This window comes from Ictidomys tridecemlineatus, chromosome 6, assembly GCF_052094955.1.
Source record: "Ictidomys tridecemlineatus isolate mIctTri1 chromosome 6, mIctTri1.hap1, whole genome shotgun sequence".
NCBI lineage: Eukaryota > Metazoa > Chordata > Mammalia > Rodentia > Sciuridae > Ictidomys > Ictidomys tridecemlineatus.
In genome coordinates, this window is record NC_135482.1 from 62,347,545 (window position 1) to 62,364,954 (window position 17,410).

At 46.8% G+C, this 17,410-nt stretch overlaps 1 protein-coding gene across 1 annotated transcript; it reads left to right on the forward strand.

Moving 5' to 3' along the window:
* Positions 1–8,975: 8,975 nt before the first annotated feature.
* Krt1 (keratin 1) lies at positions 8,976–14,429 on the forward strand. The gene is made up of 9 exons (XM_005325001.4): positions 8,976–9,566; positions 10,509–10,723; positions 11,037–11,097; positions 11,503–11,598; positions 11,769–11,933; positions 12,065–12,190; positions 12,698–12,918; positions 13,527–13,561; positions 13,653–14,429. The coding sequence occupies exons 1-9, from the start codon at positions 8,976–8,978 to the stop codon at positions 14,024–14,026; spliced, it is 1,884 nt and encodes a 627-aa protein (XP_005325058.2). The 3' UTR covers positions 14,027–14,429.
* Positions 14,430–17,410: the final 2,981 nt, after the last annotated feature.

Here is a 17,410-nt window from a genome sequence, read left to right on the forward strand (position 1 = left end):
GTGCCTGTGAGGATCTGACTTGGGAGGGTTCCAGTCCTGAGCCAGTCTGGAAGCTGCCTGTTTTTGTCCCAGGCGGTTAATGCCCTTTTCCAGACCTCACAAGTCCCTTTTCACTTCTGTTCTCTTTGAGCACTTTGTGAGACTTTGACTTCTACTTTAGGGTCTTATAAAAGGTGCTTGAGACGTGCTGGAGGGGTCTGGCAGGGGAAAATGTCAGCCAACATGTGGCTTGAGAGGGGGAGTGTGGCTTTGCTTCTAGGATCTGGAGTCCCCTTCACTGCCTTCCTGAGTCTCGACACAACCTCCATATCCATGATTCTGTTGGGGCATCTGAGGGGCTCTGTGGGGGGTCCCTTGGGAAGTACCTTTGACTTCATCATTTCCTGGTTAAAAGGTGTACCTTGAAGGGCTTGGCATTTCCAGTCTTTCTACAATAAATTTTTCTGTGATCTCAAAATGTCACTTGGTCTGGAAATGAGTTATTTTTTTTCTTGTTTTTGAAATTATTCATATTTGGGAAATTAAGGTTTATCATTTTTATTGTACAAGTAATACATAATCTTGAAGAGCCTTGCAGAATAATCTTATTAATCTTTAAAGTGGCCCATCTTCAAAAGCCAATTACATGTTTGTTCAACAGGCATTTATTAAGTTCCTACTGTATGGCAGGCAGTGACCTGGGCACTGGGAAGGCAGTGTTGGATGAACACATCACTGAATCTTAAAGTGCTCACAACTCAGATGAAATCTTAAGGGGGAGAGGGAGGCTTTGATAGGGGAGAAACCAGCATGTATGCCTCTATGGACCACCCAGCCTGAGAGTGGAAGCAAGGCCTTCTGAGGACACAGGTAGACCCACCAGAAAGGAGCAGTGAGCCAGCAGTAGGTGCCAGTGCTGGGGAAGGGAGTTTGGTCCCAACAGACTTCTAGAAGACTGGAAAGTAGAAGAGTAGGAGCAGGTGTTGACAGGGGTCTAGAATACCCAGAGACTCAAAGGTAAGAGAGTAGATGTTGTTAAAAGGGACAGCAGGATGGGAGAAACCAAGCAGGGAGGCAAGGGGCTGAGGTCCAGTTACCGAGTGGGGGTCAAGGGCAGGAACATTTTGGTCGATGCCTTGAGAGAAGCAAAGTTGCAGAAATTTAAAAATGGAGCAGGTTAAGCCATAGCCTTATCCTGTATGGCATTTCAGAGTCCAAGTAAAGGACTCACATAATAGTTATGACTTGCCTTCTTGTTCCCCGAAGGAATAAAGATGGAATTTGGATATGGGGTTCATTCGAACACAACTGTAACCCATATTGAAAAGACATTGCATTCCCAGGCACACCCGACAGTCACTCTGAGAAATTTCTTCCCGTCTCACCTGTCTTGGCAGCAGGCCTATTGGGCAAAGGCTGAGAAGAGAGCAGGTGGGGCAGAAGGACTGCCCAAAGGGAAGAAGAGGAGGGTGGACAGCGCAAAGTCCTATTTTTAAAGTAAAAAATGAGCGCACAAGGACTAGGCAGGGAAGATGTGGATAGACAGCTGTGGACATAAAAATGATTGACAGTGTTCAGCTGACAGTGAGAACACATGAGTCAATGGGGCGTGGTGGTTGCTGGAGAAAGCCATGGGAACTAGGAAGGCAAAAGCCAGGAAGAGGGATTGTTCTGTATTTGGACCCTCTGAGGGCTCTGAATGCTGAGGACAGTGATAAATAGGAGCCTATTGAGAACAGAGTGACCAGGACCACGGTGGTGGTGAATCAGAAGCCTGGCTACATGAGGGATGATGGGAGGACCTGGGCAGTAGTCGCTGGGAGTAATGGAACAGCTAATTGCAAAGATTTGAAGAGCTTCCATAGGAAAGGGGGGTAAGCCCCAGCTGATGACCCAGATGCACATGTGAGATCTATAGCAGATTTGGCTATATATCAGAAGCACCTTTCTATTGATCCTGAGATGGGCGAGGCCACTTGGAGAGTTATCAAGTTTCAAGCAGAGGCTGGCTAGCTGTCTAGCAGGAGGTTGAGGGAGGGAGTGGAACGTGGGTGGGGATGTGTGTATGGAGGATTCCCATATCTTTGCCACCCTAAGAGTCCATGTGGTAGAGCCTGAGAAAAAAGGAATTCTACTCTATGGGAAAAATAGGGTCCGATGCCAGGGAAGGAGAAAGTCGTGGTCCCAGACAATATTCTAAAATGAATCCAAGTTTTCTGGCACCACCAGACCTACTTCAGGGTGTGGCCTGATTATCCCTGGAATCACACATGTGTGTATGATGCTCTAAGGGAATCCAGGTCAGCTCTGGGAAAAAGCATAAGGGCAAGGCCAGGCCAAGGTCATCTTCCCCATCCTTCTCCTGGGTAGGAATTGGGGTTGTTCCAGAAAATGAGGCTTTGACTTTTCAGAAGTCTTGACTATCTGAATCAGATAGGATGAGGGAGGGATGGAGGGAACAATGTGACCCAATCCTAGGAATGTTGGAACCTAGATGCCACAGGGCAGGGAATTAATAGCCAGAGGGAAGAAGAGTCAGTCAAAAAAAAAAAAAAAAAAAAAGGAACCAGGGTCCAGGGGAGAAGTCTGTTGATGTTCAGGGAAAGAGGGAATTACTCTAGGGACCTGAGAAACGGGAGCTAGCACCAAAAGACACTGGAGGAGGTTTCTTGGTATAGACAGGGAGAGTGTCCCACAAGAGCAAATGCCACTCACCTGCAAGTCACCCCAGAGAAAACAAGAAATTCTATGAACCATGCACAAAACACCTCACATACATTATCTCCTCTAGTTCTCACTGTGTCTGAGAGAGGGCTGGGGAGACCACCTGTGGGTAGGCCATCCAGGTATGGAGCACTCCCTCCCTGCCCTGATCAGGCTTTCCCACAGCAGATACCCATGGGAAGAGCAAAGCTGGCCCGTCTGTTCATCAGATGGAGGCCATCAGGAGGGAGCGACACTCAGGTGGTGAGATCCCAGGGGAAGTCTGCCAACCACTCCTCCCTCTGGGAGGCTGTGGCAGGGCGGAGCACCCTGGAAATCTAAATTTAATTCCACCAGCGTCTCAGTTACAGAGATTTTTATCTCAGGGCATTGCAAACAGGAAGAGCAACCATTGGCTCAATAGAATTCTAACTCCTTCTGACCTTGGACAAGATGTGTGTTTCTGGGCTGGGAAAGCTCTTGGTCTGAGGAAGAGTGTCTTGAGAATGCCGCCTTGCCCTCATTACCCTGCCCAGGATGTGTCTTCACAACAATGAGTTCGGTGCTCCACCAGTCCGGCTTCAAGTCCAGTGTGACTCTCACGGTTTTGTTGGACTTGCTGCCCTGATTTTATCAGCTTTCCAATCGGGGGAGGTCTTCTAGTTGACCAACACCCTCTTGCAGGGTTGGGCTGGGAACCGGGAGTGCTGTGAGGTTCTCCAGCATGGACAATCGGTTCCAAATGGCCCAGTCCCAAGCCTGGAAGGACTTCTGGGGGCCTCTTGGTGTTCAGCTCAGCTTCCACTCCTGTTCCAGGGTGGTCATCCCTTGGAGCAGGTCCTCACCCTGCCTAACTCACATTCCAGAGGGAAAGCAGGGTCTCTCACATCTAGCCCTAGATTTCTTCGGCGTCTGGTGTGCTTAGCGTCACTTCTATGCAGTGGATCCCTAGCTTCCCTATGACAGGTTGGACTTTATGGGCCCTCAGACTTTCTCTTACAAAATAACCTAATTTAAAAAACTTAAACTTCTTTTCCTAGCCCTTTCACTATTTCCAGTGAAACAGGGGCTTGTTCCAAAGTTTTCTTGATTCTATCAGTCTCTGGGTCCTTCCAAATGCAAGAGTGAGAAAAAATTCTCTCTCTTCTCTTTATCATTTACTCCTTGTAGTTTCCTTGGAAGGTAGATATAGTCCCAGCTTTACAAAGGAGAAAATTTATGCTCAGAGAGGGTTGATGATCTCCCTAGGGTCACACAGCTAGGGACATGCAGTCAGGAATGGGATCCAGGTCTAACTGACCCCACAGCACAGAGTAGACACTGTCCACTGACTCTTTCCTGCACAAGCGTCTTTGGCTTCCTGCTGCTGGGCTGCTCTGCTCCCACACTGCCCATGCGTGGCTCCTGGGGGCCGCCTTTGCTGTCTGTCTTCAATAGGGCCGCCCCTCTTCCCCTTGCATCTCTCGGTCCTGCATAAAAAGCCTTGGCCCCTCCTCTGCTGCCTGTCAGCTTTCAACATCTCACCCCGCCTCCCCATTGTCTGTGACTCCCCTGTACTCCTCCCAGGCTTTAGTTTTCCCCACTCCCCTGAAATTCCCTTCTCCCACGTCCCTGATGGAGTCCCGCAGGGCTGGGTGGCTTGTCATCGCATGCCTCTTAATTCTTTTCTCAGTCCCATCCCTCAAAAAGCTCTCAAAACATCACCACACCTGCCCCTGCCTGTGCCCCACAGCTTGCATGTGGCAACCTCTCAGCCATCAGTTCTGGGTGCGTGCGAGTCCCTGGGCAGGTGTTTGGTACTCTGTCATCTCGCACAGCTGCGGAGTCCCTCAAGGGCTGACAACAAGGAGGCTGAGAGGGTACCCAAAGTCATGGAGAACTTAGTTTTGCTTCCAAAAGGCTTACAGAGGAATTGTGTGTTGTGTGTGTGTGTGTGTGTGTGTGTGTGTGTGTGCGCGCACGCGCACGTGAATGAACACACACGTGCAAATGAGTCAATCTATACATCAATGCGCATTTGGATCTGGCAGCAACTGAGTTTTGGAAAAGAAACCAACAGGCCGGCAGCCTAGTGTTAATCCAAGAAAATCCCGGAGGAGAGAGCTGGGCTTGTCTACCTACTGCCCTGTGGAGCAGAGGGGAGAAATATATTTCCTCTCAAGGCCTAGTGGACTGAACACAGTCAGGTTCGAATACTCAGGAATTGAGATCTTTGGGGTCCTAGTGCTTGAAGGGGTTTGAAGCAAGCTGCCAGTGCAAGTGGAAGGCCTTCCGGAGAGGAATAGAAGCAAGCGGCAAAAGGAGAGGAAAAGGGAGGAAAAAAGAAGTGGGCTGATCAGTCTGGGCCCAGCTTGGGGGAGGAAGGGTCATGGCGTGAGGCCAGGTGACAGGTGGGCAGGGAGAGATGTAGGTGTTGTGGGTGAGAAAGACCGGCCAACGGCAGGAGGCATGTGCTCTGGAGTTGGACAAGTGTGGCTTGTCAGTGCCAGCTGTGTGACCCTCAGAGTGGATTTTGATCTTTGTGAACCTGAGTTGTCTTTTCTTTAAAATGGGGCTACTACTAATCAGCTTGAGAACTTTTTTTGTGATTTTTTTGGGGGGGAGTACTGGGGATTGAACTCAGGGCCACTTGACCACTGAGCTACATCCCCAGCCCTATTTTGTATTTTATTTAGAGACAGGGTCTCACTGAGTTGCTTAGCACCTTGCCATTGCTGAGACTGGCTTTGAACTCTAGAGCCTCAGCCTCCTGAGATGCTGGGATTACAGGTGTACACCACCGTGCCTGGCTTCTTTTTAAATACACCATATCTTTATTTTATTTATTCATTTTTATGTGGTGCTGAGGATTGAACCTAGTGCCTCACATGTAATAGGTAAGTGCTCTATCACTGAGCTACAACCCCAGTCCCCTTTCTGTGATATTTAAGTGAGGTGTAGCTGCTAACATGTACTTGGGCCCTGCAGGTGTTAGTCCCTCTTTCCTCTCTCATTTTGTCTTTATTTTATAAATGCAAGGTACGTAACAAGCCAGAAGTATGGATGTGTGGTTAATACCTTCGTTCTACACATGATGCCCTCTGCCCTCATGGTACTGGGAATGAAACCCAGGGCCTTGCACATGCTAGGCAAGTGCTCTAACACTGAGATACAGCCCCAGATCTTTTAAAACTTCATTTTGTCTTAAGACAAGGTCTTGCTAAGTTGCTGAGATAGTCATTTGAACTTGTGATTCTCCTGCCTCAGCCTCCAGAGTAGCTGGGATTACAGGCATGTGTCACTATGCCCGCTCTGGATGTGATTTTTTAATATCCCCATATGCCCACTGCAGTCCTGGGGATGAATAGAAAAAGAAGATAAACTTGATGAGCTCCAGCCTTACAGTTCCAGCCCTACTGGGTTGCCTTGAAAGGGAGCAGTGGAAAGAGAATAGGAGTTTGATTCAGAAATGGGAATTGATTGTGACCTGGACAAATTTTGTTTACTTCTCTGGGCCTGCATTCTTGATTCTGTGCTAGGCAAGTTATGTGCTGCATTCTTTGAGCATCAGTGGATGGGAATTTTCTGTGATTCTCTGCACTCATTTATAGGAAACAATTTCACTTCTCTGTCTTTGTGCCTCTTCTCCAGGGTAGGAGAAAGCTCACTAGAAAGCCTTGGGTCTAGTCCCAGATGTGTCTTTTCCTAACTGTAGTGGCTAGAGTAAATCACAGTATCCCAGGGTCTCCTTTTTCTTTTTTATCTAATGGATTGGAAAGAGCTTGACTGCCTTGTTCTCAGGACTCTTGGGCAGGTACTTGGTGGGGTGAACTGTGCAAATGTAAACTGATGGTGACTTTTATGCTTTCCTATTCCTTCTAGTTCCTGCTTTTCTGCCTTCTCAGGTGTCTGCAGCTCTGTTTGTCATCTGCCTATTGCTTGACTATTACTTCTTTCTCTCTGGGTCAGTTTCTTAGTTTGAAAGCGCAGATCACTACAAGGGTATGCTTTGGGCTGGTGCGTGCACACATGCAAACATGTATGCATACACACATGCATGCTCCTCCAAAATGCTAGAAGGAATCGATTGTGCAGAATGATATGTCTCATAGGGAGTATGCTGAATTAAAATAATTTTGATTGCCTTTCAGAAAGTGATTAGGCAACAGTGATTGCCATGCCAGGACCATCCCAGACCCTATTGTTCCCAAGACCTGGATTACTCATTCCCTAAAGAGATGCTTGGTTTAGCAGCCTAAGGATGGTAGTGCTAGGACAGAGTCTTTGACAACAGTGTCATGGAGATGGGAGGGAGAGAGAGAGAGCAGATGAGAGGTGGAGGTACTTTTTGGAGGAGGGTGTGGAGCAAACACCATGGGAAAGGACAGACAGGGTCAGAGGTGGGAAGGGGGTGCAGAAGGCTGACATTGCATTTTGGATCAGAGCCACAGGTCAATGGGGCCAGATGTTCTTCCCAGAATTCTTGCAGATTTTGCATTCCACAGTGGAGTCTTACCATCCATGTCTATGATTTGTCACTGACAGAGTTGCTAGCAGTCAGGTGAAGTTAGATCAGGCTTCTCTCCACTGTCTTCCATTGCTTATATGTAAGAATGGGGAGCCTGCCTGGCTTCTAGGAAGTCTCCAAATGACAGTCTGTGTGGGGTTCTGGACTTTCCAAATCTTGCCATTGCTGTCCACCAACATTGATCAAGTGCTGCTCTCCAGGAAGGGCCCTGAGATTTCCCTGCCTATTGCAACACATGCGGAATCCTCTTGTACCTGGACAAAATCTAAGATTACCTGAACTCTGCATCTCCAATCTCGCCTTCTCAGGGTGAATTAAAGAAATATTTTGCAAGTACTTGCATGTGCCAGGAGTAAAGGACTCAAAGTGATAAAATAAGCTTTTTGCTCTCAAAGCCCTCAGCAGTGGGACAGCTTTGCTTGCAATCTGCCTTTAACACAGCAGGCAGAACTAAAGTCAATTGCTGTGCTGTTGTCTATGTAGTGTGCTAAATCCTAACATGGGTTAGGATTTAGCACACTACATGTAGTTCGGCATCCTTGACTCAAATCCTAGCTGTGCCACTTACCATCTGTGGAGACTTGGGGAGGCTCATCAATCTTTGTGCCTCAGTTTCCTCATTTAAAAATGGATAGAATAATAGTATTATCTCAAAGTAATTGTGAAAGTTAATACACATAAAATATATAAAAAGTACCTGACATAGGTCAGTTTTTGATACATGATAACTGTTATTGCCATCATCATTACTATCATTGCCTCCGGAAACCATGGCAACTTCTCAGATTAGGTTTTCTAGACTCCCATATTAGCCTCCTTTCCAAATCTATATTCACTCTTTTTCATGGGCCAATGAAAGGATGGGACCCCCGTGGGGCTCCACACCTCCCCGTCCTTCACTTTACCAAATGGACCAAATATCTATTCATCTCACTGCTCTGTGTGCTTTTTTCAAGTGACATCTGCAAACCACCCAGGGGCACCTGTTTTCTGTTGCTGGTGTCTCTGTCATGCCTCTGATGTCTGTCTCCTGGCCTGGTCTACCTTTGAAGAAAAGAAACAACTGGGAAATTTAGAAAAGACTACCTCTCCCCTCTGGTTCTCCCAGACCTCCTACCTACCCATCCTGTTTGATGATAGCATCTTTCCCTTTAAGCAACCAGTGTGGTGCATTTGTGAAAGCTTGCATTAAAAGCTTCTAAATTTTTTTTTAGTTACTGAAGCCCTTATTCTGTGTTAGGGGATGCAATTTGGTGAGCTTTGGGGTTTGGAGGACAGATCTCAGAAATGGGTCCTTCAGAGCTCCTTCAGAGATCCAAGCATGGGCAATTGCACCTGCTACTCATTGTGTCAGAGTGGGCTTGGTAGATCAAAAGGGCAAGCTGAGAATGGAAACTTACATACCTTGACAGGGGTTATGAAATCCTTCTAAGAAACATCAGGTAGCAGATATGGGGTCCTATTTTCCCAAAGTCACAAATGCTTGAGGAGAGATCTCGTCTGATAAAATGATTACCACATGAGCCAATCTTGCCTGCACAGCACTTTCGAGAGCCCATCCTGGGAGCTAGGTGTGTAGTGTTTATCGTATTGTTGAGGCTCGTAAAAATCTTGTATGGCTGCAGGCAAGCCAAACCCTTTGGAGGCGCTGCATCTCCGCTGACTCTGGAGGACCAAGCCCAATTTCCTCCCTGTATATAAGGGGAAGTCTCTGGGCTTGGGGTAGAGGAGTGCTCAGCTCCTTCCTTCCTTCTTCTTCTTTGCTCCTACTTTTCTCTAAGCCACCATGAGCAGGCAGTGTAGCTCCAGGTCGGTGTGCCGGGGCGGAAGGGGCTTTAGCTCTGGCTCCGCAGGCATTGTCAGCCTCCATCGCAGGTCCACCAGCAGCTCTGTCCGCCGCAGTGGAGGAGGTGGCGGGAGAATTTCAGGAGGATTCTGTGGTGGAGGTGCTGGAGGTGCCGGTGGTGGCTTTGGCAGTCGGAGTCTTGTTAATCTTGGTGGCAGCAAGAGCATCTCCATAAGTGTGGCTGGAGGAGGTGGTCGTAGTGGGTTTGGCGGTGGTGGTTTTGGTGGTGGTGGTTTTGGCGGTGGTGGCTTTGGTGGTGGCGGCTTTGGAGGTGGAGGCTTTGGTGGTTTTGGCAGTGGAGGTGGTTTTGGCAGTGGAGGTGGTTTTGGAGGTGGTGGATTTGGAATTGGTGGATATGGGGGTGGCTTTGGGCCTGTCTGCCCCCCTGGTGGCATCCAAGAAGTCACCATCAACCAGAGCCTTCTGCAACCCCTCAATGTGGAGATTGACCCTGAGATCCAAAAAGTCAAGTCTCGAGAAAGGGAACAGATCAAGACACTCAACAACCAATTTGCCTCCTTCATTGACAAGGTGAGTTCATCTGTTCAGTGCATTGGGAGAGCTGCTTCTGGGTCATGTGAAGTTGGAACAGCCCAGAACATGTGGACTCAACTTCATATTTCTGTGTTTGGATGACTGAAGGGATATTTTGTGGAATGGGCTTCTAAGGAGATATGTTAGAATTATACTCAGAAATGATGCCAATGACATCTTTCTCTTGAACATTTACCTTAAATGTTTTTGTTTAGCTCTTGAGCTGGATTGGGATCTGTTGAATGAAGATAATAGAAATGGGGCTTATGGAACTTTCTAGGGCACAATGAGAACCATGGAAGTGTCTTCCTAGCCATAAAAAAGAGAACTGAGTGTGGACAGAGTGCCTTGTGATGTAGCAGAAAGGATGGAGTGAGTCAGCCTAGAACATTTTTGGCTGTTAGAAGAGAGCTCCACCCTCTGAGAATTTCACATTGATACTAGACCAGTGGAGTATTTTAAAATTCTTTTATTTCCCATCATCAGTTCTGGATAAACATGTAAACCTTCTCCACTTTTCTTCTTAACCATCAATACTGTCAATCCAAGGGATCCACAAACAATTTCAAATCCAAGTTTGAATTTTCTCAGCACAATTTTGAACTGTGTATATGCCCAGGTCATACAAACCAATTCTTATGGTTATCTACTGGAAAAAATTTGGCAAAGCTCTTGAATATCATGTATCTATTCCAAAGAATCATTGCAATATTTTTTGTGGGCTTTGCTACAGGCATTGTATAACTACTTCCTTCTAATCCTTCTCTGAATTAAAATGAGTTGGGTTTTGTTATGAAGATGATGCTAAATTGATCATCATCTTCTTGTTTCTCCCTTTGTCATGGCCAGGAAATAGGATTGAAGTTCTTTCCCAAATGAGGCACTGGGACCCCATGGGACCCTATTTCTGCACTAGGGGTAATGGGTCTTGTTTTTTAGGTGAGGTTCCTGGAGCAGCAGAACCAGGTGCTACAAACAAAATGGGAGCTGCTGCAGCAGGTGGACACCACCACAAGAACCCACAGTTTAGAGCCCTACTTCGAGACCTATATTTCCAACCTCCGAAGGACAGTGGACCAACTGAAGGGCGACCAATCTCGGATGGATTCGGAACTGAAGAACATGCAAGATCTGGTGGAGGATTACCGTAACAAGTAAGGAAGCCTGGCTGGCACTTGGCTCTTGCTCTACAAGAGTTCCAGAAAGTGAGAAGCTGAGAATATGATGCATTTGTAGCTAATGTCTTTCCTTAGGTTAGAAGCAAATCAGCATGGTATTTTCAGAAATTTTCATCTTCTTAGAAGGTGGAAATAGTTTAGTGGTTTTATTGCTCAGAAGAAAGGGGTGGCCAGGATATCCTGGTTCTCAATAGTAAGCTGATGAACAGGCAAGGCCACTTTTAGTCTAGAATGCTGGACTTTGGGCCTCACTACTCTGAATCTCCTAATCACTTCTGCTTCTTTGTAGGTATGAGGATGAGATCAACAAGAGGACCAATGCAGAGAATGAATTTGTGACCATCAAGAAGGTGAGAAATTCCTGTGAATGAACATACCTCTTAAATACATAATAGAATAGGGTCTCCACTCATAAGCAGCATGATGCAGAGATCTAGGTAGTGGGTCTGCTGAATATCTAGAGGAGAGTTGTTTTTTTTTCACATAATGTGGACCTGTATTAACCTGAGTACTTAATTCCTCCATATTTCTCAGCAACTCATGTGGTACTGGGGAGGTGAGTTCTTAGCAAGTCAGGCAATCTCCCTTGATAGTGATGCTAAGCAGGGGAGCAACCCAGAAACTGTGACCTCTCTGGGCTAAAGAGATGTGGGGTAGTCCCCAAGCTTCACTCCTGCTTGGAAAGCCCCTCATGTTTGGAGAGAGGGAGCCATCCTGGAAAGAGTATGGCTTCATGATGTCCTTCGTTCCTCTAGGATGTAGATGGTGCTTACATGACTAAGGTGGACCTTCATGCCAAAGTTGACAACTTGCAGCAAGAAATTGAATTCCTTACCACACTCTACCAAGCAGTAAGTCCTCTGATTTCAACCAAGTGTATTTAATTGAAGATAGAACCTTGAAACCAGAACCCACCAGTTTCCAAAAAATAGAAATGCATCTTCTGTCTCCAGAACCTCCCTCTGTATAAGAGGTTTTTGTTTCAGTACTCTAGGAGTCACTGAACTATTATGTCCTGCAGGAGTTGTCTCAGATGCAGACTCACATCAGTGAAACCAATGTCATCCTCTCCATGGACAACAACCGCAGCCTGGACCTGGACAGCATCATTGCTGAGGTCAAGGCCCAGTATGAGGACATTGCCCAGAGGAGCAAGGCTGAGGCCGAGGCCCTGTACCAGACCAAGGTGAGTGTCTGAATGACTAGCCAGTTCCCTTGTGATGTCTTGACTTCTTGTCCTATGCTTTCTCCTATTTTTGTGTGTGCAAGCATTCCTGGCTCTGCCCACATCTCACTGACATGATCCATTATCTTTAGTATGAAGAGCTGCAGGTCACTGCTGGCAAACATGGTGACAGTGTGAAAAACTCAAAGATGGAGATTTCTGAGCTGAATCGGGTGATCCAAAGACTCAGATCTGAAATCGACAGTGTTAAGAAGCAGGTACTTGTTTCTTTCTTCTAGGGCTCAGCTGTGTGGAAAGAGGGTATACCTCAGGCTGTGGGGGAAGTTCCCCAGCTTTGAGTCTGACAATCCAGAAGAAGGCTACATTGCCTCCAGTCCCTTCAGTGACTATTCTGGTTTCCAGAACTTAGCTGTCATGCAGGATTTTTTTAAAAGGGAAATTTGTGAAAAGGAGAGGATGTGGTGGGTGACCTAGCTTATGACCCCAAGTGGGACTTAGGAGCCAAGGAGTGGGAGGAGAGGCAGCAGGAGGTTTTAGGGCAGGCTGGGAGAAGAATGGCAGGTCTGTGAAGGCTGGAGGAGCTTTGAGTCAAGGCCAAGATCATTCAAGGAAGTCAGCCTGGTGATGTGCTATCCAGTGGTGGCTTAATGTCCAGTGGTTCTACAGGACTCAGCTCATGGGGTGGGGGATGGACTTGCCATAGGAGGGTCAAAGCAGGGTTGGGTGTTCTGAGCAGGTCTAATGCACTGGCTTCTCTTTTCCAGATCTCCCACCTTCAGCAGTCCATCAGTGATGCTGAGCAGCGTGGCGAGAATGCCCTCAAAGATGCCCAGAACAAACTGAATGAGCTGGAGGATGCCCTTCAGCAGGCCAAGGAGGACCTGGCCCGGCTGCTGCGTGACTACCAGGAGCTGATGAACACCAAGCTGGCCCTGGACATGGAGATTGCCACCTACAGGACCCTCTTGGAAGGAGAGGAAAGCAGGTGAGGAAGGGACCCTGGCAGTTGGTCACTTCTTATGGGCTTCCTTCCTGCAAGCTGATGGTTGCTGAAGATGCAGCCATTGGACGATGGCCTGACCTGGGTGTGGGGAAGTGAAGGCATGGGCAGGAGCAAGGACTTGGGGTTCACTTTGGGAGCCAGAGTCTCTATTTCTTTTCCTTTATATTTTTCCTTCCTTTCTCTTTTCTTTCCTTTTTTGAGAGTTATGACATTTCTATATCTGCAATGGAGCAATTTGTTCTTCATTTGGGCGAGCTCAGATATCACCTGTCACAAAGTCAATCCTTTCACAGGTGGCCCTCACTGGCTGCAAGATTCTTATCTACTGTATATGGGGATTTCTCCCTGCCTGTTTGTACTTATGCTTAGAAAAACAGCAGAGGTTTGGGAGGCCAGTGGAGCTGGAGTAGGTTTAGATCAGGTGGGTTGGAGGATCCTCAGCGAGGCAGAGTCTCTGAGATGGCAAGAGTTTGATCATTCCCAAGGGCTTCCTTCCTTGAGAGCTGACTGAAGCTTGCGAGGAAGCATGAGGAAGGGCTTTGTGAAGCTGCAGTGTCCTGAGAGATTTGCTTATTTATTTTCTCCTACAGGATGTCTGGAGAGTGTACCCCCAACGTGAGTGTGTGTAAGTACAAGCCGATTTCTCAGGGGCGTGTGCAGGGTCTGCTGGGTTGGAAAGGGAGTGGGATTAGAGATGACCAAGTGTCTTTTTGCAGCCGTGAGCACCAGCCACACCAGCATCAGTGGAAGTAGTAGCCGAGGAGGTGGCGGCTATGGCTCTGGAGGAGGCAGCTATGGCTCCGGAGGTGGCGGCTATGGATCTGGAGGCGGCGGTAGCTACGGCTCCGGAGGTGGCAGCTACGGTTCTGGAGGTGGCGGCGGAGGCGGCAGCTACGGCTCTGGAGGCCACAAAGGTGGCTCAGGAATGGGTGGCGGCAGCTCTGGCGGCCGGGTTTCCGGCGGTGGTAGCTCTGGAGGCAGCTACAGCTCCTCTGGAGGCCGGGGATCCAGCTCTGGGGGTGTCAAGAGCTCTGGTGGCAGTTCTAGTGTGAAGTTTGTTTCCACCAGTTATTCCCGAGGGTCCAGATAAAGAGGTGCTCTCTATTCCATTAGCTCTTCCCTCTCCATCCCTACCAAATGTGCTTGACAAGACCAAGGTCAATTGCCCAAGCCTTATTGGAGAAAAGAGCTATGGTTAGCTACACCATCTCATCCTATTTCCCTTGCTCTTTCTTTTCTGCTTTGCTTCCAAAAGAAGTCATTAGATCAATGACAGTCTCAGTCCCCTGGCTAAAACCCTGCTTTGTGCATTGCCTGAGAATAGCTCAGCAATTACCACTACACACATGACATTTCAAAGAGCCTCAGTAATCCAGCCAGACGAGGGGACTAATTAGACCCAGGGCTTCTTTGCTGTGCACAGAGAGCATATTCTGGACAGCTCCTTAATAGCCTGTCTCTTGCAGCAAACTCTGTGCTGCTTTGGTTTTGTATATAAGGTATATGCAAGATGTTTGTCTTTTATGGAGAGGTCTTAAACTCCCCATTTCCTTGTTTTGCTGCAATAAACTGCATTTGAAATTCTCCATCGGCCTCTATCTCCTTTGTTTGTGCACTACCCCTGGATGGATGTTTTGTGGGAGTGAAAGAAGACACTAGAGTCACATGGCGCATGGAGGAGTCGAGACACTTGAACACGAGCAAGATGGGGAGTGGATCGGGCAACATCTAACTAGGGTGAAATCATAGAGAGTCAGGCTCTCTCCCAGAGGATGGAAATGTTCGGGAGAAATGGAGAGTCTGGGGTGGCAGGTTTTCTTGATCTGAGAAAGCTTTCTTAAAGAAGGGACATAAGCAAACAGGTTGGGAAGGAAGAGTCTGACATTGGGGAAAAGGGAGAGTATTATGTTGAAAAGTCATTGTTTAGGCAGCACAGCCAGTGATGTAGTGGGGACCAATAAGCTGCTGTAGCCAAAATGCAGACTTTGTTGTAGGGGTGCTCAAGAACCCAGAGTGGTAATAGAAAGGTGGATATGCCATTTCGCTCCCTTTTCTGGCCACCACCCAAAGCTCTGCTTAGTCTAAGAGGTGCCCTTGTCAATACGCAGACCAGACCTGTGATGTAGTACAAAGGGTTTGCAGAGTGGCCAGAAGCACAGGCGGCTGAGGTCAGATGTGCTTGAGTTTGAATCTGACCACCACCATTTACTAATTATATGAAAATGTGCAAGTTACAGACCTCTCTGCACTTCATTTTCAATCTCTTCAAAATGGGGATAAGAATGTCTTCCTCATGGGGTCTACTGTGGGGGATTGGTAAGACGACTGAACATGTCTGAGCACAAAGGAATCACACAGTAAGTGCTAACTCTAGTGACAACATTGGTGATGGTGACCACAAGCTGGCTGTCATTTCACAGCTCATCAGACTCCAGATAGCTTGATTGGTGCTTGTTCAAAGGAACAAGTGAGCATCCTCTCCCCAATGGTTCCCACCAGCTCCTAGGCCATGAAAAAGCCAGTCAAAGTCTCCGAGGACCAATTTTCTTAGCTTTTAATTAAGAAAAGTTCCTGGCTCCAGGATCAGTAAGGGCTGAGAGGAATGAGGAGACTGTAGGTGAACAGTGTTAAATAAATACAATTGGGGCAAGCTCTCCTCTTCCTCCCTAGTCACCCCTCCTGTAGGTCTGCTGGTTCTACTTGCTTTTGTTGTATCCTGAGGAGCACAGGGTACCTTGACTGCTCCGTGACCAGCCAACTGCATGTCTTTCTTGCAGGCTTGTACCCATCCTGGCCTTAAACATTCCCTGGCATTGCTAAACTTGTTTAATTCATTGCTTAAAAACACCGAGAAGCTAATCCTTTTGCGAAACACGTAGAAACTAGCCTCTGCCCTGAACCAAATTCCTCAAATGATCATAGGCAACTCCATAACTTGACTTGCTCATTGCTAACATTCCGAGGCAGAGAACCTTGTCTTGCTGCCCACCATGAGGACTCTGCAGCTCCCATGTTATGTAAATTCCACTAATGAATACTTTGGACTGATCATCCTAGTATTTTAGGACTTCTTCTGTTGGGATACCAGCTGTCCTCATCTTGGCATGCATGATTGGGGCTTCCTTGCTGCCATTTTTGGGGTGACTCCAGCTATGGACTGGAGTGAGGATCTGGATGGATGTGAGAATTTGGAAAGCATTATGAAGGAGCAGAAAAAAACAGGAACTTTGATTTAGAGAATCTGGGTTTAATCCACTTTAATATTTAAAGGGCAGGCATTTAGAAAACGAATTCACAGCTTATAGGATGTGTGGATCCTTGGATGAGCTGCATGACCATTCTGAGCCTCAGTTGTCACTTAGGTGAAATGGAGAGGAGAGTATTTGCTTGTAGACATCAAGAGGATGAAATACATACAGTGAGAAATGCTTTGTGAATTGGGACTGTGTTGTGTAGAAGTAGTTAAATGGCATTAAAATAAGTAACAAAGAAGCACAAGAAGGTGGCTGGCTGTTCAGCGCCTTCAAGGAAGGCTGTACCTTGATGTGTCACTGGCCCCAAGACAGCTTTGTAGGGACATGAAATTGACTTTATTAGTACATCCAAAGGTGACTGTGTTCTTGAGAACTGATTTATGCAAATTAAACATATTTGAGATGGGTATGTCAACCAGAATGTTCAGGCTCATGAGGGAACTTATATTTTCAGTGACAAAAATAACAGAGCCATTCTGTCTTGTTATCAAGTTACACGAGAAATGAAATTACTTACAAAAGGTGGCTTGGTGCTTGTGGATTTGAACAGCAGGAGTTAGGTGGCCTTGAGGGAGATGATTCTGTCTTCATGAAAGAGCTGGCCTCTGGGGCCAATGCATGCAGAACCACTGTTCTGGGGATACTGTTGAATAATATATTCTTATACTCTGGTCCATGCTTTCTAGATTTTCTCTTAGGTTACAACTTTATTTGTCACATTTCAGTAATGAGGATACTCCTGTCTTTCTTGTTTGGACTTGAGTTTCCTTGATAAGGTCAGACATTAGCTAGAGAAATGACCATTTACAGTGAAGTTGGTCAAGGCTTGTAAAGTTGCAAGGATTACATGAGAACTCTGTGTAAGTCAACTATGATAGAGAATTAAGGTGAGTGAGATCAAGTGCCTCAATGCATCCATAGTAGAAAGAAAATAAAGGGAGAAAACATTCCGTCTTTGGTTTTGTGGAATTGGCTTATTTTGCTTAGCATGATATTCTTCAACTCCAACCATTTACGGCAAATGCTATAATTTTACTGTGCTTTAAAGCTGAGTAATAATCCATTGAGTATATATACCACATTTTTAAAATATTTATTTTTTAGTTATAGTTGGACACAATACTTTTATTTCATTTATTTATTTTTATGTGGTGCTGAGGATTGAATCCAGGGCCTCGTGTGTGCAAGGTGAGCACTCTACTGCTGAGCCACAACCCCAG

Bases quoted from the DNA above. Each gene is read 5' to 3' on its own strand.
- Krt1 (XM_005325001.4), top strand. From the start codon at position 8,976: ATGAGCAGGCAGTGTAGCTCCAGGTCGGTGTGCCGGGGCGGAAGGGGC. The intron at 10,724-11,036 runs GTAAGGAAGCCT...GCTTCTTTGTAG, and splicing joins GTGGAGGATTACCGTAACAA to GTATGAGGATGAGATCAACA. The intron at 11,098-11,502 runs GTGAGAAATTCC...TCGTTCCTCTAG, and splicing joins AATTTGTGACCATCAAGAAG to GATGTAGATGGTGCTTACAT.